Genomic DNA, 23343 nt, shown 5'->3' with positions numbered 1-23343 from the left:
TGGGCCATGCACACATTGTATATAAGACCATAAGAACCATTACAATTATATAACAATTTGAGTAATGTTCTTTTTCAGCAGGGATTTCATGATTCAGTTTAGCACATTTGGCAAACAGCTGGCAGAATGCACCAAAGCGGGTTAGGGTCTCGTGGCATACTGTATCCAGTCAACCACAGGAGGTTAGTGGCACCTTAATTGGGGGGAATGGGCTCCTGTTAATGACTGGAGCAGAATTAGTGGAATGGTATCAAGCACATGGTTTCCAGGTGTTTGATGCCATTCCATTTGCTCTGTTCTGGCCATTATTATGAGCCCTTCTACTGTCAATAGCCTCCTGTGCAGTCAACACACTTGACTCAGACCCATTCCATTTGAGTACCAGGGGACTCGGTCTCAGGGGGCTTCATGTGGGCCGAGCTCTTCCCGAGTCTGGCAGAATCATATTACTCTGGGCTCCGGCTAAAGGTACTCGGCTGAATCTACTTCAGTTTATCCGGTCCGATTGACTTTTTCAGGAATAGGACCATTTGAGGTTTTAATTCGTCAAGTGATGAAATGACTATTTTTTTTAAACAAAGAAATGTGATATTTCACCTCCAAGTCATCGAATTTGCTAGGTCATTAAAATGTCAAATTTATGAATCCTATAGTTATCAGAGATGGTCCCTAATTTAGAGAATCTCCGATGTTATAAATGCTTTTGCTTTTACCGGCTATGTTTTTCAAAGTTGCAGTCCACCCAATTGAAAAGTGCACATTCACTTCCATAACATTTGTTCTAGGCTACCAGCATGTAAGATAAGCATGCACAATAACACAGGATATCCGTACAAAAATGCACTGCTGTTAAAATGCAGTGAAACTGCAGTACAATGAAATCATGTTTTTTAAATGAAGAATATCTGGTGGCTTGCTGTGTGGCTTCTGATGGTAACCGTTTGCTTGTGTTAACTAATTGCACTGTTTTATTGTGCTGCACACTTTCTTCTGTTCCACTGAAATGCTGTTTTGATGGTCTATTATGACTAACTAAATTTGGTTTCAGAATTTAACAAATAACATGTAGGCCACCTATTTCTTATGGTGGTTCGTTTCTTTACTATCAATTAAGGAGAGACAAACGTATCACACAAGTCAGAGTTATACTTAAACTAAATCTTTAATCACTTATTAACAAGGGAGCAAGTCAATACAACACGCACATAAAGTCAATCGATTGACTGCTCTACGATAATGATGGCTGGTCGACGATTCACTGCTCAGATGATTCGTTGAGAGCCCGAGACAAAAAGTACAAAGGTCTTTTTATAGCAGCCAAGATACACCCCTTTCAACCTACATGACGAACAACAGATATTTAGAATGGGTCACAAGGTTAAGATTTGTATGGAAGACAGTATCTGCTGTGTCAACAGTTATCTTTCATTGTACAGACCAGGGTCTGGCCCTGGGGTCATCTCTCCCTGTTACCATATAGAACAGAAACATTAACACATGCTCTGGAATCCGGTCTCTTTAGGTTTTATCACCCAAAAGAGAGCATAGATCTCCTGTCAGTGTTACACACAGAGATTAGCGTTCTAACAACCCCGTATTCTGTTGCATAAAAGAGCCATTGGATGCAATAAAAGTATTATAACATCATCTTGCAATTTTCCACCGTGGTCTCTTATTTCAAATCAAATTGTATTTGTCACATGTGGCGAATACAACAGGTGTAGACCTTACAGACCTTACTTACAAGCCTTTAACAATGCAGTTTTAAGAAAAATACCTGCTAAGTAAAAAATAAAGTAACACATAATTAAAGAGCAGCAGTAAAATAACAATAGCGAGGCTATATGCAGGGGATCAATGTGCGGGGGCACCAGTTAGTTGAGGTAATTGAGGTATATTGTACATGTAGGTAGAGTGATTAAAGTGACAATGCATGGTTAATTAACAGAGAGTAGCAGCAGCGTAAAAGAGAGAGGGGGGGGGGGGCAATGCAAATAGTCTGGGTAGCCATTTGATTAGCTGTTCAGGAGTCTTATGGCTTGGGGGTAGAAGCTGTTTAGAAGCCTCTTGGACCTAGATTTGGCATTCCGGTACTGCTTGCCGTGCGGTAGCAGAGAGAACAGGCTATGACTAGGGTGGCTGGAGTCTTTGACAATTTTTAGGGCCTTCCTCTGACACCGCCTGGTATAGAGGTCCTGGATGGCAGGAAGCTTGGCCCCAGTGATTTATTGGGCCATACGCACTACCCTCTGTAGTGCCTTGCGGTCAGATGCCGAGCAGTTGCCATACCAGGCAGTGATGCAACCACCACTATCCTATAAACTCAGCAAAAAGTCCTCTCACTGTCAACTGCATTTATTTTCAGCAAACTTAACATGTGTAAATATATATTATAAAACATAGACAGTTTCTGTAAATTTACACCATTTTTAAAAATGGTATATTTGACTGCTAAATGATAGTCCCTGTTCTCCTGCATTCTTGTTTTACTTTTGTAAGTAAAGCGGCAGTTTGTTGGGGAGAAGAATTTCAAGGATTTTTTTTTTAACATTAGCTATTTAACATTAGCTCGCTGGCTAATCCTCCATGGACATGGTAAGTTAAAATGTTTACCTTTTGTAGGTGTTGGTTCTAGCTAGTCAACATTTTGATATCGGTTTAGTTAATGATAGTAAATGTGTGTGATGATGATCACAATAACTTGAAAACATTGTCATGTCAACATTGTCATGCTAGCTATGTGTGTGTGCTCGGTGTTCTGTGAGAGATATGACGATGATTATAATCACAATAACTTACAGAAAAGATTGGTACATATAGGAAACATTGTGTGCATGCGTGTGTGTGAGACAGTAAACTATCCTAATTCTTGAAACGTGTACCCCCAAAATGAATGTGAAGATTTTCTTCATTCATCGGAGTTCCTTGTATTTTCTATTGGAGAATACAATACATTTTGCCTATCCCTGCTCCCCCTCAACACTCATTCTAAAGTTACACCTCTCAACTTCCTTTTTCAATTCTTGATTCTCATTTTTTGCAGGAATCTTCTAGCTTGGATGGAGGAAGGATCAAAGGGAATGAGTTTAGAAGTAATCCATTCTGCTGAGTAAGAAATGTAAATGGACAGCAAAACATAGGCAGACAGGTGAAGAGAGAGAGCCTAACTGCCAGATTGCTGAGGGGCAACATATTCAATGTACTTGCTAGTCTAAGTCTAACTTTGTGGAGACTAGGTAATGGTTAATCATGATTCATCTGTCTTTACAGTTCCTGAAACATGTCAATGACCTGATGCATGGCCTCTACAGGAGTGCTTGGCCACCACACTCAGTTACCAGTGACCTATTCTGCCGCATCCCAGGGAAAGGAGACAGCAGAACCCCTCTTCCATAAATCCATGACAGTAAGTTGTGTGCAAAATGTTTTTCTTTTTCGGTGTGATACTCAGTGTGTATTTTGACATTCAGTGTGTATTGATTCCTACTAACCAGCTTTGTAAGATCTAGGTTTGTACTAGCTATGCTGATGGTCATTATCTTTTTTTTATTGCATCAGGTCTCACTGAGACTGGATTCCCCAAGAGACATGCTATTCAGCTGCCCATTATTGCTTGATCTTACACTCTTTAGAAAAAAAGATATCTAGAACCTAAAAAGGTTAATCGTCTGTCCCCATATGAAAACCCTTTCTGGTTCCAGATAGTTCTACCTGGAACCAAAGGGTTCTATTTTAGATTCCATGTAGAACCTTTTTCACAAAGAGGCTTCTATTGTACATGGGGACAGCCGGAGAACCCTGTGGGGGAAATACATTCTAAGAGTGTAGTGCAATTAGATCCAATTGAAATAGAACCGCTTCTAATATAAGTTGGTAAAGCAAATAAAATCCTATTTTAACTGGCCTTTTTTTTCAGGTGCGAAACCCTTGTCCTGATTCAGAGTCATGTAAAGTTGGTGAGTCATGTACAGTTTCTTCCATTTCTTTCTTGCTCATTTTCCCTGTCACTCACTCAAACTCACACACGTCTGCAGTTGCAGAGAAGAGGAAGCGATTTGCAGATTACACCCATTTCTAACAATGTTTGTTGCAGGAGTGATAAGACAGACACAACATTTGAACAAGATAATATTGCCTCTTTACTCGTACTTAAATTGTTGCATTTAGCGTTCTTTTTTAAAGACTGCAAGCTGTCCTCAATTGGGGGAAATTCTGTCCGGGACAACATCCTCAGGATTATGGAGCAGTGTGTTTATAAATAGTTGTTTGAATATTACAACGTGTATTAGGATTAAGCAAATTGATGACCGATATGAAGGGACAGAAGAGCAAACATGCCTTTGCTACCACTTTTAGTAGATTCTGACTGTTTAAGATATTTTACTTTGCATTACTGTTCTGTCGTGTCCTGCAGAACCACATTATATGGCGGCAGGTAGGCTAGTGGTTAGAGCATTGGGCCAGTAACCGAAAGGTTACTAGATTGAATCCCCGAGCTGACAAGGTAAGAATCTGTCGTTTTGCCCCTGAACAAGGCAGTTAACCCACTGTTCCTAGGTCGTCATTGTAAATAAGAATTTGTTTTTAACTGACTTGCCTAGTTAAATAAAGGTTATTTAAAAAATAAAAAAATTATGCCAATCGTTAATTTATTTTCTTGTATTTTAATGCTTATAGTAAGTGTCATAAAGCCAGAAAATTAAGGAGGTTGATGTGTTGTGAGCCCTCTCGAAAGTCCTAAAATATGCCCCTGACCGCTGTGGTGGAGGACAACGCAAAGTTTGTACATCAGCAAGTTTCTCTTTTTTTGCAGACATCTCTAGGCTGTAACTGCCACAAAATTATTCAACTAGTACCATGGGAATAATTTTAGCTAGCTGAGTCCACAAATATTCTTCAATTAATGTCCTTTTCTAGTTTGCTTTTAAAATCTCAAATTGGTAATGCGCTGATTCTCTTCACTGCAGATCTGACCCATCAAACGACTCTTCAAGAGGGTCACTACGCTCCAGATCTCTTTCTGTGCTCAGCGGTACTTGATGAGGATCTACCCCATCACACCACTCGAATTAATTATTAATCAAATAAAACAATGGGCCTTTGTATAGTCTGTGTCCCAGTCTTTCTATGCATGTAATGTCTGTGGTTGAATTATGAAACAATTACTGTATTTAGATGTATGAAAAAATTAACGTAGATTCGTTTTTTACATTTCTTGATCTATTTTAAATGTAAGAATATGTTACAGATTAACTTTAATCGGTGACTATGGAAACAATCAGAAATGTAACGAGCAATGTTTTCAATATCCAAATTTATCCTCTGCAATACTTTTTACAGCACTTTTTTTCTAAGGGCGCTATCTGGAACCTAAAAGGGTTATTCGGCAGTTTCCATAGGAGAACCCTTTGAAGAACCCTTTTTGGTTTCAGGTAGAGCTCTTTTGGGTTCTATGTAGGACCCTTTCCACAGAAGATTCTACATGGAAACCAAAATGGTTATACGTTGAACCAAAAAGGCTTTTCCTATGGGGACCGCCGAAGACCCCGTTTGGGACCCTTTTTTCTAAGAGTGTAGGTAATACACTGTAGTCAGGTAGTCATTGTTTTTTTTATTTAACTAGGCAAGTCAGTTAACAACAAATTCTTATTTACAATCACAGCCTACAAAATTCTTTAGCTAGTACCATGTTATGATGAGGTTTTAACTATGACCAGTAGGCTACATAATATAGCACATAATTTAGTGGTCAGAATAATGACCAGTTGGTCAGATAGAAGTCACAGTTATGACCAACTGGTGTAATGGTTTTCAGAAAAATGTCATATTCTGGTCAGTAAAAATATGTTTTAAAAAACGTCCTTTTTCAACCAGTTTGCGACCAGAATAAGACGTCATAAAAATACATTTTCAACCAGAGTTTGCACACTGGGTAGTAACCTAAGCATAGGACAAGATTAAGTAGTCACTGAAGCCTAAAGTAAAATGTAAATAAATTTGCCAAAATGTTATAATTACTCCTGTCTATATAGAAATGAGTAAAGTAATACAAGACAAGCAAGACAGAGGACCATTTAGTTTCTTTCAAAGCTGTGGATTGTTTCAAATCACAAGCATGTTGGCCTATATGACTAGTTGGGAAGCCCACAATTTGCAGCTGTCAGTGAAAAAGCAATGCATCTGAAACACGTGTGACGATAATGTGTCTTCAGTAATTTGAAATGTTTTGAGAAGAAGGGGAGGGGGGTGTGGTGAAGATATTGGCATATTGTGTTAATTGTTTGTCCTTAGATTTATTTTTGTATCAATTCCCCATTACATACAGTATGTCACCAGTAGTAAATTTGGTTGCATTAATTTAGGTTAATGCATGTATTAATTAGGTCTACATTACCGTTCTCATTCTCGGAGTGGAAACATTGTTTGTAGAGTTCACAATAAGTTTTGTTTGATTAAATATCATTTGACTTCGGCCAGACTCCCTCTCCCCCGCAAAGAGGGGAGCTGGTGGGGGGTTGACAGTTGTAAATCATGGATTGGGACTTTCAGCCATCTCCCTCTCCAAATTCACACAGGAATGTGCCTTTGTTCACATACGTTTTCCCGCTGAAACTCTTAACATGTTCTAAAAGTGAATACTGGAACAATATTTCTAACAGAACGTGGGGAATGTACAGACGATCTAAAGAAATTGATGTCATTTCGGTTGTTATTTTGTGATGCATTAAAAATGTAAAAGGAAATACTGTAAATTGAAAAGTGTATATACACCACAGGTACAAAGTCTCCATTCTCTATGTTGTGTATGAAAAATGATTAGTGTTTTTGTTTAAGAGAAGGATGTGATCTTAGAAACTATGAGGAAATTGTTTCTAAAACAAGTGAGTAGTCACCGCCCCCTTGAGTGAAGTCAGAGCCTCACAAACAGCCCCTATTGAATAACTGTATAAAATCAGGGGTTAAAAATGTACGTATCAGACCAGAGAGACATTTTAGCTGCGGCTCACATCCAAAGTAGTTTGAACTCTCTCAGCACGAGGTAGAGAATAAAATCACCTCCCGGACAATCACGGGTACGGCTGATTAGCTGTCCTAAGAAAAGTATCTAGAAAAGCGAATTTAAGTGGGACCATTCTACTACTCTTCAAAACAACATATACTACTACTCTCATCACCGCTGAGAACCATCGACACGCCTGGCTAACCTATCTTCAAATAAGCATCTTCCAGAGCGAGTGGAAGCAGAGTGAGCGCTGTAGTTCTGTTCAGGACAGGAGACCGGACAGCTGATGTATCTGCTGTCCTGCCTTGTACTTCCTGAATCTGAAAATAAAGTTTAAAAATATTCTATAAAATCAATGAACCCTAGCTAATCAAAGTCGCAGCACCAATTTTAATCACACATATTGCAACCGCATTGCATAAGTTGCAATAAACTGTTAAGTCACATAATGATGAACACATTGCGCGAGAAGCAATGTTAATATATGTCTTAATTTAAAAATGCAACTCTGGGTCCGAGGCAGAGATGGCGAAACAGATTTTTTGACTGGGGGTTCAGGATTGTTTTAAAGCCTAGTTTAGATATGTTTCCGTTTATTTCCGACATTTTGGTAGGCTATTTGTTTGTCAACTTGTCTATAATTAGATACATGCAGCTTCTCTTCTGTCATTACTTGTTTCCCCAGAAGACTCATTATAAACTGTGTGGTTCGAGCCATGAATGCTGATTGGCTGAGCGCCGTGGTATATCAGACTGTATACCACGGGTAAGACAAAACATTTATTTGTTTTGCTCTAATTACCTTGGTAACCAGTTTATACACTGAATAAAAATATAAACGCAACATGTAAAGTTTTGGTCCCATGTTTCATGAGCTGAAATAAAAGATTCCAGAAATTTTCCATACACAAATTTGTTTTTCATCCCTGTTAGTGAGCTGTTCTCATTTGCCAAGATAATCCATAACACAATGCCACAGATGTCTCAAGTTTTGAGGGAGAGCATACAATTGGCATGCTGACTGCAGGAATGTCCACCAGAACTTTTGACAGAGAATTGAATGTTCATTTCTCTTACGTAAGCCACCTCCAATGTAATTTTAGAGAATTTGACAGTACGTCCAACCGGCCTCACAACCACAGACTGTGTATGACGTCATGTGGGCGAGTGGTTTGCTGATGTCAACGTTGAGAACAGAGTGCCCCGTAGTGGTGGGATTATGGTATGGGCAGGCATAAACTACGGACAATGAAAACATTTGCATTTTATCGAATGAAATTTGAATGCACAGAGATACCGTGACGAGATCCTGAGGCCCATTGTCGTGCCATTCATCCGGCACCATCATCTCATGTTTCAGCATGATAATGCACGGCCCCATGTCGCAAGGATCTGTAGACAATTCCTGGAAGCTGAAAATGTCTGTTCTTCTATGACCTGCATACTCACCAGACATGTCACCCATTGAGCCTGTTTGGGATGCTCTGGATCGACGTGTACGACAGCATGTTCCCGCCAATATCCAGCAATTTTGCACAACCATTGAAGAGGGACAATATTCAACAGTCCACAATCAACAGCGTGATCAACTTTAGATGTGTTGCACTCCAAGGCAAATGGTGGTCACACCAGATACTAACTGTTTTTCTGATCCACGCCCCAAACTTTTTTAAAGGTATTTGTGACCAATAGATGGATCTGTATTCCCAATCGTAAAATCCATAGATTAGGGCCTAATTCATTTTTTTTTTAATTGACTGATTTCCTTATATGAACTGTAACTCAGTAAAGTTTTGAAATTGATGAATGTTGTGTTAATTTTTGTTCAGCAATAAGGCACCTCGGGGGTTTGTGGTATATGGCCAATATACCACGGCGGTGTTAAACTTGATTGCTGACAAGCAAAACATTTTGGGACTATGTCAACAATGGACTAATGAAATTAATACTAAAAGATAGTTTTTGGGTGCAGTTTTTCTTTAACAGTTTAACAATCCCTTAAATGGGGGTCTCTTTTCTCCCCAGCAGCAGGCTAATTGGACGCTCTGCACTTTACTGTGACATTTTCTATATAATGACCTATTGGCATGTAGCTATGCAGGCTAGCTACATCTCCTTTGCTAGCTAACCAACTAAAGCTAACACACAATGCACAATCACATCAAGCAACTGAAATGACAGCAAACTATGTGTTTTGTTTGTTTTACCTTTGTTTCTATTGACATTTCTTTCGATATATCCATTTATAATGATCCTGATAAATGAATTCACCTGGCTCAGAGAAGCTGTCAGTCTCTTCACATTTATATGCATGGCACAGTGTAAATCGCAAAAAAACGGAAACATTGTTCCACAGGTCGGAGAGGCAGATGGCAAGGTTTAGACAAACCTCAACTGTTGCAAACCAAACATTTATAAAAGTACAGACTTCAAAATGCTATATCATACACTACAGTTGGGTGAAACATGGGAAAGTGATGCTTCTTTGACATTTGATAAGCTTGTTATCCCACTAGAGACAAGTAGGAGAAAAATACTAGATCTGGTCACAAATGTTAGCCTAGTGGCATGGGACTATCTAATGGAACTGTTACCAGGCATTACCAGGAGAATATAGGACGGTGGTGCTATAACTCCCTGCTCTCAACCAATCAGAATCCTGGATTCAAACAACCTGTTTTATGATAATGGTTTTACAGGCTGCAGAGATGCATAACGCTGCTGTAAAAATGTATTGAACATTCACGTCTGAGACTAGACTAGGCTACACATACAGTAAGCCTGTACACAAATGTGGGTCATGGAGACATGGCCACGTGTAAATGTGCACATAGCCTACCCTCGCAGGGGGTAGAAATACCTTAAAGGAATATTTTTAAAACTTCATATTCGTGTACAGCACCACCCCAACATCAATGCATGTGAAAATGGCGCATTATCCAGATTTTTTGGGGACATTATTTTACTAACCTTTGCCAACTCATAGTTGGTTAAAATCACATGATAAAAGGTTACGACAGATGATGTAAAAGTGATGTCAAAACTACTGGTAAGCTTAAATTACGACATACAGACATTTTTTATTTTCATCTGGTCGTCATAGAAATCCCCCGGTTTCACATACGATGAATATGAAGTTGACAAATGTTGAAATGTCAGAAGATCATTGTTATTGAGTGTTAACAACAAACTCAAAACAAACAAAGCAGGAGAAATGTAAATGGAGGAAAGAGAAACCTGTTATCAAAATTATGAAGGCTAGCCTTACAGGGGAAACCCAAATGCCTTCAACTAGGTTAATTGGCCACTCATAAGAGGGCATCTCTTATAACTCAGCAAGTAGCACTAAATAGCAGTAAATGCAGAAAAAAATCCTACACAAGCACAATGGAGTGAATCAGCAGCAATGCATCATCAGCAATTTTTCACTAATGAGATTTGACACACACACACACATTATCTTTTCGCTTGACCGGCAGGCTTACTAATCATGGTGAGGCCTTTTTAGATGAACAAAAAACGATTTGTTCTCTGACTGTTTGTTCCATCTGCCTTGCACGTTAAACAAATAGAATACAGAGGCGCATGTGTTTCATCATGTGAAAGTTGTGGGGGAAAAAAAGACTATTTACTGTATAATAATTATAGAACATTCCCACACCTCTCTATATTGTCCCTCTCCTTGTAGTTTTTCCGAACTTGGTGGAAGCCATCCCAGCCAGTCTTCACGTCACTGTGATCTTCTTCTGCGTAGTGCTCATCTGCTTCTCATCTGTGGCCACAGGCTTCTTTATGTACAATGCCTTTGGTAGTCCCTATGAGACTCTGCACGGACCCCTGGGACTCTACCTCTGGAACTTCGTCTGCTGTAAGCACAAAAAAAGTCATAATTTCATTTTTTTTTAACATCTTAACCTTTTCTTTCTAGAGTGCTGTTCTATCCTTCATGTGGAATCCCCTTCTAGGCTTTGAACCAGCTGCCTACTATGAACATTGGCTAAGCACAAGACCCCATACTCTGCAACATAAGCACAACGTCTAGCACACCACTCACATCACAGGTAGATAGGCTACACAGGAGCCACGTTTATTGGTTCTAACATGTGTCCTTTGTTCCGATCTTGTCCACATTCTGATTGTGCCCACATTTTCAGACAGGTGTAGACAATTAAAAGATGCATTGTGATCTGATCTTCCTGACCACCTCCGGATGTAGTCAGGCACGCATATGTGTAGCCGGATCTGGACATTGAAATAATTTAAATAATCATTCTCCCACCCTCAAATCATTGACAGGTGGCACCATTGTGTCATTAAATAAATAAATATTATTTTCAAAGAAAAGCTGTGAAATAATTTGCATACAGGAAGGGATCAGGAATTCTGGTCACGATGTGGACACAGTGTGTAGACTCATTTCTGAAAATTGTGGGCCCAATCAGAATGTGGACAAGATCAGGATGCATGTTAGCCCCAGGTATGAACGGGGCAATAGAGCAGTGGTTCTCAACCAGGGGTACTAGTACATTTTGACATTTTAGTCATTTAGCAGACACTCTTATCCAGAGCCACTCATAGTATTGAGTGCATACATTTTCATACTGGTCCACCGTGGGAATTAAACTCACAACCCTCGCATTGCAAGCGCCATGCTCTTTCAAATGAGCTATGCGGGACAGCCGTACCCCTTGGGGGTACTTGGCCTATCCACAAGGGGTACTTGAGAAGAATCATGAGACCATACGCTTACTGGCAAAATGCACATGAAAGGGGTACTCTGGACAGAGCAAAATGTACTTTGTGGTAAAGTAACCAAAAAAGGTTGAGAACCACTGCTATAGAGAACATGATCGGGGTCCAACAAAGTTGTCCTTCAACATTAGTTAGAAATGCATATCAGAGACGTTCAAACGCAACAGTCAAGCCATGAGTGGTTGGCTGTACGTCGTTGACAAAAGGGTCCACTTTCCTATTGCCTTTTTCAGCTTTAAAACCAGTATCCGGTAACCTACCATTTAATCAGGACAGTGGGCTACTTGACCTCCCATCCAAATAATGCCACCAATTAAGAAACACAGCACCAGAGTTAAAGGAGTTATTTCTCAGTTATCTAGAACTGAGACCCTACCTTAGCGGGCCTATTAAATCAAAACCGCTTACCAGGTTTCAGGGGCAAAACTAAACAAACATTTTTATACACTAGAATGCAAGTTTGGATTCATCTGATCAGTGAACCTATATTTACGACGATGTAAAACATGTCACATGATAATTAATCTCTCGCAGCAGTGAATAACCAAAGGTTAATTGTTTTGGTAACCTGTTTGGGATTGCAACTACTGTAGCGTTCACACATTTCATTTTAATGTGTCGTGGGCGGGAAGTAGTATTCTGCCTTATATGAACGTGTTTACAGTAACTGATCATTTGGCTGCCTTTTACTTCTTATTTTAACTCCCAGTGTTGTCAACTGTAATAGTGTAATATTGTTGTGTGTGTGCGTGCCTGTCTGTGGGTCTGCCCATCTGTCTGAATAGGCTTCTGCAGCTGCCTGGTGATGATTCTGTTTGCCTCCGAGGTGAAGCTCCACCGGCTGTCCGACCACATCGCCAACTTCAATGAGGGCACGTTTGTGTACAAGACGCACACAGAGCAATTTGACCACTCCTTCTGGCTCATCTTCCTTACCTTTCTCATCCATGGCCTTAACATCCTGCTGATCCGTGTGGCTGGCATCCAGTTCCCCTTCCAGGAGGCCAAAGAGTCGGACGTGAACACCGGGGCATCAGATCTCATGTACTGACCAGGGCTTTTGTTTGTTTGTGTGGCCGCTTGCCGGGCCCCCCCACTATAGTGACACTGAGCCTCGGCTATTAGCGTGTCTCAATGGGAGACTTGGGGCCATAGCTTTTATGTGCCCATGTGCTGTTGAAAGGTCCAGGCAAATGTGACCCTCCTAAACCGCTTCTTTTCCCCTTCCAGTGACAAGCTGTCAGTCCTTCAGACGACAACTGGAGACGTGTCCCTGGCCATCTCTGTTAGGGAAGCTGTTTTGAAACTTTGAGTGAGTGGGGTCTTGTTTTTCTTTCCATTGTTAATTGGTTGTATTTCGTTAGGTGATGGGCCAATTAAAGGCCAGGATTTCACTCGGCTGTTGAAAAGCAGAGACTTAGTTGGTTCCACTCCATCATGTTTTTACGTGCATTGGCAGTCCCTCCCTTGGCAGTCCAACGCTTTATCAATGAAGGTGGACCGTTCAACAGTGTGTCACGATTGATTGACCAGAATAGGTACCATGTGTATTATGGATTGACTATATCGTAGCCTTTCAATTTTGACCCCGAAATGTATTGAACGACCACAGCTGTATAAAGCAAACAGAGCAGTTTCTTTATCCCTTGTGCTTCATATTGGTTTTTACTTACTCAGATTTAGATGTTGCTTCATTGTTTGATTGTATGATGTATTCAGAATCATGTGATGTGCCAATTTTTATGATTTTAATGATGATCATTCCTAATACAACATTTATTTTATGAAATGTGTAGAGCTATTTAGATTTGTTGTAGATTTATATGCTGTTATTGGTGTAAGTCCGAGGTATATGTATTCTCTGTCGTAGGAAGAACAATTGTATTCATGTCCACCTACAGTATCTGTGTAAATGTTCCTTGAATTATAGCTATTTTTGATTGACTGATCAATTCATTGTATTAAACTATTTAGCATCTTTCTAAGGCACTAAATATTTAAAAACTAATCAAATGTGTAAGTACATTTTATCAGCACTATAAGGTTCCGGATTATTCTAAATCAGTTGAGTTTCAGAAAATTACAGATGTCTTTCCCTTAATTCCACAATGTGGCAATATCTACATACACTATAAAGTACATCAGTAGACAGACCAAATCTTAAGTTAAAACTGAACATGGAATTTAACAATTAGGACAGTAAATGTGTACGACAACAGCTACAGTGAAAGCAAAGGGTTGTTTTCTGTGCGTAATACAATACAGCACAAAAATGTTGCATTGAAGCACATTCGACATCATTGACATACATGAGCGCATTCAAAGAGAAGCCACTCCCATCAGTGCCAAACAGTGCAATAGTGTCCAAATAAGATTTAAACACCATTCAAAGTTGTCTTCTATGGGGGCTGTGGCTACGTGGTCATGAATATGCAACAGGTGCCTATAAAAACTGCCAGGTTACATTGGCCTTCTGACAGAAAACCTTCAAAGGCTTCATTCAACTTGACTCTTCCCCAGCAACAAGCTTCTACAAAAGCAGCCCAAATAGACTGTCCTAGAGCCTTCCTCACCTAACTGTTTTAAGTCTACATAGTAGCACTGAGACTCAAGGTAAGTTTTTCTTATTCTGTATTCAATTGGGTGCAAGTTTTTCCCATGTTTAATTCATGAATGCTAAATTGCATCTTAATAGAGCCTAATCATTGCATTGACTTCATTGCACTTTAAAATTGAGCTGCGTGAAGTGAATATTATTTTTCTGACTTAGTATCTAATGAAAAATGGGTGTCAGATTTTCATGGTTGATTTTTACTTACTCAGATTTTGAGATATTCTGCATTAAACAACAGATTCAATAATTAAAGTAGTCTAATGTCAAGATGAATCCACGTACCAGCTATATGCCCATTTCCCCTCAACCCGAAATGAATGGAAAGATGCGCATAAAAAACTATGTGGTGCTTATCTAATCCATTAATTTTGGATTGTGGGACATGACTGGAGCTACAAAACAGATTACCTGGAACGTCGACTTCTCAACAGAAGACCACTTTTGAGGTCTGAAAACATCAGACAAACTTAGATTTTGGAGTGTATCCTAGTGGCATTTGAATTATGGTAATTCAACTAGGTATGACAAATAAGAAAATAAATAAGAAAATAAGAAAATTGTTGAACTAAACCGCAAAACTCTTCAATGTTTCAAGTGGAAATATAACATTGTACAGGTCCTGGTCAGCTTTCAAAGATTTCACACTATCTGACTTGATGGTTTTCAGAACAAATCTTTTTAGTTATATAATTTAGCAAAATAGCGTTTACTTGTTTTATTGGGTTACAAAATATTCCATATGTGGTAAGGGACAGGGCACATCTTGTTATTTTTCTTGTCGCATTCACAAGTGCTTTGAATGCAATGACACTTCATCATACAGCGGTACTACCATAGATCATGTTTAACAATAATATTTAATTAAGTTCTGCAGGTGCACAACTCCAGTGACTGGTTCGTTAATTCAGTAAGAGGGGGGTAGTGACAGAGAAGTCTACCGTTTCCTTTTTTAGCCCCACAAGACATTCTGTATTTACTTTCATATTGGACAGGCCGGTAAGGTGTCTTACCTGAGGGGAGTGGTGGAGGCTTTAGCCAAGCAAACTGCTTTTAAGTCACAATCATGGTCTTCACTGGCCTCTGCGTGTGGGGAGAAGATTTGCAGGGTTAAGAATTGTGCATCGTTTCAGAGTAACATGGGACATTGTCAACAGAATGTTCTGATAGTCTAGCAGTCTCGCAGGTGTCAAATGAGCCGTTCTTGCCTGTGTAATAATTGTGTGCACAGCATGAGGCACATGGATGGTTATGGGAGACATAGACGCTACCGATCTCAAACAGGAAACCCTTCCCTTGAATCGTCTAGAATAATAACCAAACGGTCTATATCCCACACCATCATACTGTGTCAAAACTGCTGACATAAACCCACCCGTCTCAGAAACAAACAGATGAAAAGGTTTCGTACGGTCTGGCAGGCGCAGGCAAGGGGCGGACACCAGAGTGTGTTTCAATAAAACCAATGCCGTCTCAGTCTCATCCGTCCACACCACAATTTCACTCGCCTCCATCCATAGTTCAAATACAGACTTCATACAGACTTCTCTTAGTATCTGTCAACAACACTCCAGCTGCTACAAAGTCTTCTCCTCTGTATATCAAATTCATGGTTATCTCAACTTTCTCTTTTTGGTTTAACCATCTCTGTTGGTATTCAGGGTCTCTTTCAAATGAGGGAACAGCAGTAGTACAATGTACAATGTTCAGAAACTTCCCAGTTAGCATGTAATGGTGAATAGAGGGATTGCTCTCTCACCTGTCCCTCAACATGTTGATCATTCAAATGCCAAGCATATTAACAGTTCATTAGGCAGAGGGAGATTCCATTTTCTCTCGATCCCAATGACAATCTTTCTTCAGTACATGCAACAGATAAATTCATTTTACACATCAAATCTCTTACTTATACATTTACCGGTCAGGCAGATTTATATAGGAATTGGTGTTTCCATTTCCACCACATCTAAGGGAAAGGTCAAACATTCTTCAGAGGGAATTCCAGACACTCCAACTGTGCGCATTGTTTCCTTTGAGGGAAAAACATATAGGGCAGACATGTTCAACACTGAAACCGTGGCCCCAGTGTCCACCAAAAATTCAATTTTATGGTTATTACCTAAAATGTCAATCAGGAGGTTTGGGGTTGACAAGGTGGTCAATTTTAACATTTGACAGGTTTCTTCTGCTTCTTCCTCATTGTTTACTTCATTCGTTTCTTCTGTTTCCACCTCATCCTCTGTTTGGTAGCCCCCTCACCCTCCTCCTCTTCCAAATGGGTTGTCTACCAGTACACCAACAGATGGGGAAGGGCAAACGTTTTGTTTTTCTCCTCCTTCAGGACAATCTCTTGAGAAATGCCCTAACTTCCTACAGCTCCAGTCTGTCTTTGCGTCAGCTCCAGCAGGGGCCCCTCGGCCTCTACCTCTTCCTCTGCCTCTTCAGTTTCCACAGTTACCACAATTTCCTTTATGTTCTCTTCCTCTTCCAGAGTAGTACATCAGCTGTGCCTTCTTCAGTGTCTTTCTGTCCTTTAGTTGTTCTGAAAGAGCTGCAAAATCTGGACCCCTACACATCAACCGGGCTAGACAATCTGGACCCTCTCTTTCTAAAATTATCTGCCGAAATTATCGCAACCCCTATTACTAGCCTGTTCAACCTCTCTTTCGTATCGTCTGAGATTCCCATAGATTGGAAAGCTGATTGGTCATCCCCCTCTTCAAAGGGGGAGACACTCTAGACCCAAACTGCTCCAGACCTATATCTATTCTACCCTGCCTTTCTAAGGTCTTTGAAAGCCAAGTTAACAAACAGATTACCGACCATTTCGAATCCCACCTTACCTTCTCTGCTATGAAATCTGGTTTCAGATCTGGTCATGGGTGCACCTCAGCCATGCTCAAGGTCCTAAACGATATCATAACCGCCATCGATAAGAGACATTACTGTGCAGCCGTATTCATCGACCTGGCTAAGGCTTTCGACTCTGTCAATCACAACATTCTTATTGGCAGACTCAACAGCCTTGGTTTCTCAAATGATTGCCTCGCTTGGTTCACCAACTACTTCTCCGATAGAGTTCTGAATGTCAAATCGGAGGGCCTGTTGTCCGGACCTCTGGCAGTCTCTATGGGGGTGCCACAGGGTTCAATTCTCGGGCCGACTCTCTTCTCTGTATACATCAAGGATGTCGCTCTCGCTGCTGGTGATTCTTTGATCCACCTCTACGCAGACGACACAATTCTGTATACCTCTGGCCCTTCATTGGACACTCTTAACTAACCTCCAGATGAGCTTCAATGCAAGTAAAACTAAATGCATGCTCTTCAACCGATCGCTGCCCGCACCTGCCCGCCCGTCCAGCAATCACTACTCTGGACGGTTCTGACTTAGAATATGTGGGCAACTACAAATACCTAGGTGTCTGGTTAGACTGTAAATTCTCCTTCCAGACTCACATTAAACATCTCCAATCCAAAATTAAATCTAGAATCGTCTTCCTATTTCGCAACAAAGCATCCTTCACTCATGCTGCCAAACATACCCTCGTAAAACTGACCATCCTACCGATCCTCGACGATGTCATTTACAAAATAGCCTCCAACACTCTACTCAAAATGCAGTCTATCACAGTGCCATCCGTTTTGTCACCAAAGCCCCATATACTACCCACCACTGTGACCTGATCTACCCACCACTGCGACCTGATCTCGTTGGCTGGCCCTTGCTTCATACTCGTCGCCAAACCCACTGGCTCCAGATCATCTACAAGTCTCTGCTAGGTAAAGCCTCGCCTTATCTCAGCTCACTGGTCACCATAGCAGCACCCACCTGTAGCACGCGCTCCAGCAGGTATATATCACAGGTCACCCCCAAAGCCAATTCTTCCTTTGGCCGCCTCTCCTTCTTGTTCTCTGCTGCCAATGACTGGAACAAACTGCAAAAATCTCTGAAGCTGGAGACTCTTACCTCCCTCACTAGCTTTAAGCACCAGCTACCAGAGCAGCTCACAGATCACTGCACCTGTACATAGCTCATCTGTAAATATAGATATTTTTTTATTAAATCGTATGTATGGATTTACATCAGGCAGTGGTTTTGTTTCCCATGCGATACAAGTTGTCGTTACAGCGGTCTTCAAATCTTGTCTCCGTACTGTCACCACAGCCTGGCACAATAGGCTGCTGTATTAGTCTTGGTCAGGCGTCAGGCCTGAGTGTTGGAGGAAGACTGTCTCTACTCTTTCCATGCAGTCACTCGATTTTTCATCAGTTACCTGTTTGGTAGAATGGATTTTCTGCCAGTCTGTGTGTTTAGGGAAAACAGTCTTTATAGCTGTAAACACTGCATCCAGCAGGACACCACGATCAGCCACTAATACATCGCGATCCCACATATGTTTATAGTCCTTCCATTTAAAATTTTAACAGCGGCAGAGTATTTCTTCAATTTCTATTGCGGTGGGGTTGTACATGGAGATAATTGTTTTTACCTCTTCTTCGAACTTTACAGCAACAGCTGGGTCAGTGACGTCACCCACTATCTCTTTAATTTCATCAACATCCCACAGTCTCTCCGGTTCCAACATGCCACCACCATCATTGGGGTTGGGGTAGCATATTATGGCATAAATTCCCAGGGGAGGCTTTTTCTTGTTTCTGGTAACTTTTCTGTTTTTTTCCCCTCGTTGCTGTCCTCACTGCTGCTTGTTTCATCTTTTTCGTATTGGCGACTTTCTTCTTTACTGACATTGCTCCTGCTGCTTGCGCATCTTAATTTGCATTTTGTATTTCTACATTCTCTCTTCTCTTTTTGTCTCTTACATTTCTACAATTCTCTTCTGAGGTCCTCTAGTGCTTACTTCTTCACTCTCTCTCTCTCTTCCATTCCTGTTGTTTTTGCTGGTAGCCTTCTATCTTACGTTCCAGCACCCTCTCCAGCTCTTCCGACAGCTGCTAAACCTCCCGCTCCTCCACCGGGCACCTGGCCACCCACAAATGGGTTCTGACGGTGTGGGAGACCACAAACTCAGTCCGCTGGTGGAGGATTCGGCAGTGGTGGATACCAGGGGGGTCCCATGAAAGGGTTCCCTCAGGAGAAGGGACGGCTTCTTCTGTTTGGTTCAGTAACCCCCTACTAAATGTATTGGCCATTATTTTACGCAGCCCCCTTGGTTCCCAGTTTGGATCGTCCCTCCTGCTCTTACTATGTCCATTACCAATATTTAAAGCATTTGGGATTTTTAAAAATCAAAACACAGCTTTCACGCTGGAGCTAATCTCCTGTTCAGTAAATGAGTCAAGCACACAATACTCCTACATTGCCTTAACAAAGTTCTCTCATACACTAATGTTCTATTCATACAGGTATTTAGATATCTAGACTAGTTGGTCTATTTAACACCATATTTCTTGAATAGTACTCACTTCTTTCATAACTCCACATACATAATAACATTATACATCAAACTCCACCAATGAGACATGTTATCCTCATGTAATCACAAAAAATGAGTCATGTTACCCTCAGAGATATGTTATCCTCGTCACTAACGAGACATGTAATCATGTTATCCTTGTTACTATTCGAGACATCCTCTGAGACATGTTATCTCAAATGAGATTTTTGAGACATGTTATTCTCTACCTGTAGATAAGGTAGATAAAGTTATAGATCAGCTCACATAGAACTGGAAAAAACAGCTCACACAGAACTTGAAAACTCAGTTCAATTTGCTTACCGACCCAATAGGTCCACAGACGACGCTATCGCCATCACACTGCACTAATCCATCTGGACAAGAGGAATACCTATGTAAGAATGCTGTTCATCGAATACAGCTCAGCATTTTACACAATAGTACCGTCCAAATTCGTCATTAAGCTCGAGACCCTGGGTCTTGACCCCGCCCTGTGCAACTGGGTACTGGACTTCCTGACGGGCCACCCCAGGTGGTGAGGGTAGGTAACAACATCTCCACTCCGATGATCCTCAACACTGGGGCCCCACAAGGGTGCGTTCTCAGCCCTCTCCTGTACTCCCTGTTCACCTATGACTGCGTGGCCATGCACGCCTCCAACTCAATCATCAAGTTTGCAGACAACACTACAGTGGTAGGCTTGATTACCAACAACGACGAGACGGCCTACAGGGAGGATGTGAGGGCCCTCAGAGTGTGGTGTCAGGAAAATAACCTCACACTCAATGTCAACTTCAGGAAACAGCAGAGGGAGCAGCCCCCTATCCACATCGACGGGACAGTAGTGGAGAAGGTGGAAATGTTTAAGTTCCTCGGCGTACACATCACGGACAAACTGAAATGGTCCACCCACACAGACAGCGTGGTGAAGAAGGCGCAGCAGCACCTCTTCAACCTCAGGAGGCTGAAGAAATTCGGCTTATCACCATAAACACTCAAACTTTTACAGAACATCCTGTCGGGCTGTATCACTGCCTGGTACGGCAACTGCTCCGCCCACAACCGTAAGGCTCTCCAGAGGGTAGTGAGGTCTGCACAACGCATCACCGGGGGCACACTACCTGCCCTCGAGGACACCTACACCACCCGATGTCACAGGAAGGCCAAAAAGATCATCAAGGACAACAACTTCCCGAGCCAATGCCTGTTCACCCCGCTATCATCCAGAAGGCGAGGTCAGTACAGGTGCATCAAAGCAGGGACCGAGAGACTGAAAAACAGATTATATCTCAAGGCCATCAGACTGTTAAACAGCCACCACTAACATTGAGTGGCTGCTGCCAACATACTGTCTCAACTCCAGCTCACTTTAATAATGGAAATTGATGGAAGTTGATGTAAAAAATATATCACTAGCCACTTTAAACAATGCCACTTAATATAATGTTTACATACCCTACATTACTCATCTCATATGTATATGTATATACTGTACTCTATACCATCTACTGCATTTTGCCATCTTTATGTAATACATGTATCACTAGCCACTTTAAACTATGTCACTTTTATGTACTTTCTATGCCACTGCATCTTGCCTATGCCGTTCTGTACTCATTCATATATCTTTATGTACATATTCTTTATCCCTTTACACTTGTGTGTATAAGGTAGTAGGTAGTAGTTGTGGAATTGTTAGGTTAGATTACTCGTTGGTTATTACTGCATTGTCGGAACTAGAAGCACAAGCATTTCGCTACACTCGCATTAACATCTGTTAACCATGTGTATGTGACAAATAAAATTTGATTTGATTTGAACCGGCCAGGGAGAGACAGCAAGGCCTCCTCCCTGTAGGCCGTGGTTCATCGCTCCAGTGCCTTTCCGTTCATTTTCACACCCCTGGGCCAGACTACACTCAATCATTGGACCTACTAAAGAGATGGGTCTTCAATAAAGACTTAAAGGTCAAGACCGAGTCTGCGTCTCTGACATGGATAGGCAGACCATTCCATAAAAATTGAGCTCTATAGGAGAAAGCCCTGCCTCCAGCTGTTTGCTTACAAATTCTAGGAACAATAAGGAGGCCTGCGTCTTGTGACCGTAGCGTATGTGTAGGTACGTACGGCAGGACCAAATCGGAAAGATAGATAGATGCAAGCCCATTTAATGCTTTGTAGGTTAGCAGTACAACCTTGAAATCAGCCCTAGCCTTAACAGTAATATGATCAAATGTTTTGGTTCTAGTCAAGATTCTAGCAGCCGTGTTTAGCACTAACTGAAGTGTATTTAGTGCTTTATCCGGGTAGCTGGAAAGTAGAGCATTGTAGTAGGCTAATCTAGAAGTGACAAAAGCATGGTTAAATAATTCCTGGTTAAATAAAAAAAATGTACAATGTTCTCTCTCCCTCTCCCTCTCTCCTGCTGCAGTCGGGTTTATAATGTTATTACACATACCCGTGACAATCAAATCAGACCCGACCCAGATCCGAGGGCCAACTACAGAATTTCGGGTCCCGGGTTTTGCCCCAGGTAATCGGGTTCTGGTGGACCCGTAAAGACCTCTACTGCATATACAGTGTATTCAGACCCCTTGACTTTTTCCACATTTGTGACTCACCACCTGGATTCGGTCTTATGTAGCAAGAAGTAGAGACTCAGAGCTACAAAATGGTATATCATACACTGCATTTGAGGAACAATGGGAAAGTAAATCGCCTTTGAATGTTATCTAGTGAAGAGCTCTTCTTTGTCTACACCCATTCAGCAAAATTCACACCCTCTTTAAGCTTTAGTCCCACCGATCTCGTTTCACTCTCGGAGCGCACATTTGGCGCTCTGGCCGATGAGTTGTTTACCTCTGGATAACATGAAAACAGCCTAACCAGCTCTGTTGGCAACAATTAGTACACTTTTTTGCAGACGTTTACTGACACCAGCCATATTCAACGGGTGTTATACACACCTCATGTAACATTAGCTAACGACCTAGCCAGCTAACGTTAGCTAGTTAAGCAACAATGAACAAAGTGCCAACAATGCCACAGTGCTGGGAGCTAACCAACCAAGTTCAATGTTAGCTAGCTAACATTAGACTCTTAACTAGAAAAGCAAACGGCTCTGGGAAACAAATAATAACGTCCGCTAGGGAGCCAGCCAGCTAACATTAGCTAGCTAGCTAACATTACACATTAGCTTGAAATTAAACCACTTTCTGTCAAAATTAGAAATGTGTAATATCTGAAAATGTAGCTAGATGACGCTAGACTATCTTACCTGTATACATCATCATGCATGCATCATCATGCATCTAACCTGTCAGGAATGCCATACCACGGTTGCCCTTAGTTTGAAGATGTAAGAGACAGGTGTTTTCTCCACCTCTTTACCTATCATACTCTAATTCCACTGATTTCAAAACTTGATCCTCCAGAAAGTGGAGAGCAACACTTATGAAACTCCACTACACAATACATTTTTAAAAAGCTGCGTTCGACATGATTACCGACACAGACTGACGAGCTCAAATAGACAGAAACTTTCAATATGGCAAACAAA

The 23343-nt window shown here is 41.2% G+C and overlaps 1 protein-coding gene and 1 long non-coding RNA gene across 11 annotated transcripts in view; one reads left to right on the top strand and one right to left on the bottom strand.

Moving 5' to 3' along the window:
- clrn1 (clarin 1) overlaps positions 1-13763 on the top strand; it is a 24091-nt gene extending 10328 nt beyond the window's left edge. For 2 of the 10 annotated variants that reach the window (XM_071356462.1, XM_071356461.1), the window contains exons 2-6: positions 3044-3109; positions 3271-3406; positions 3917-3956; positions 10692-10871; positions 12541-13763. In XM_071356462.1, the coding sequence (XP_071212563.1) occupies positions 3299-3406; positions 3917-3956; positions 10692-10871; positions 12541-12806 (594 nt within the window). In that variant the 5' untranslated portion in view covers positions 3044-3109; positions 3271-3298 and the 3' untranslated portion in view covers positions 12807-13763. Of the gene's footprint in view, positions 1-3043; positions 3149-3270; positions 3407-3916; positions 5104-10691; positions 10872-12540 lie in introns of those variants that run through there. The other 8 variants (XM_071356460.1, XM_071356459.1, XM_071356458.1 and 5 more) reach the window with 7 other exon arrangements.
- On the bottom strand, positions 10054-23343 carry LOC139547565 (uncharacterized). The gene is made up of 3 exons (XR_011669547.1): positions 23062-23343; positions 15380-15449; positions 10054-10869 (listed from the first exon to the last, which is right to left on the bottom strand). It is a non-coding gene; the product is annotated as an uncharacterized lncRNA (long non-coding RNA).

The sequence above is a fragment of the Salvelinus alpinus genome, chromosome 21, assembly GCF_045679555.1.
Source record: "Salvelinus alpinus chromosome 21, SLU_Salpinus.1, whole genome shotgun sequence".
Taxonomy (NCBI): Eukaryota; Metazoa; Chordata; class Actinopteri; order Salmoniformes; family Salmonidae; genus Salvelinus; species Salvelinus alpinus.
The sequence above is the reverse complement of the archived record's forward strand: the minus strand, read 5'-3'. Positions and strand labels throughout refer to the sequence as shown.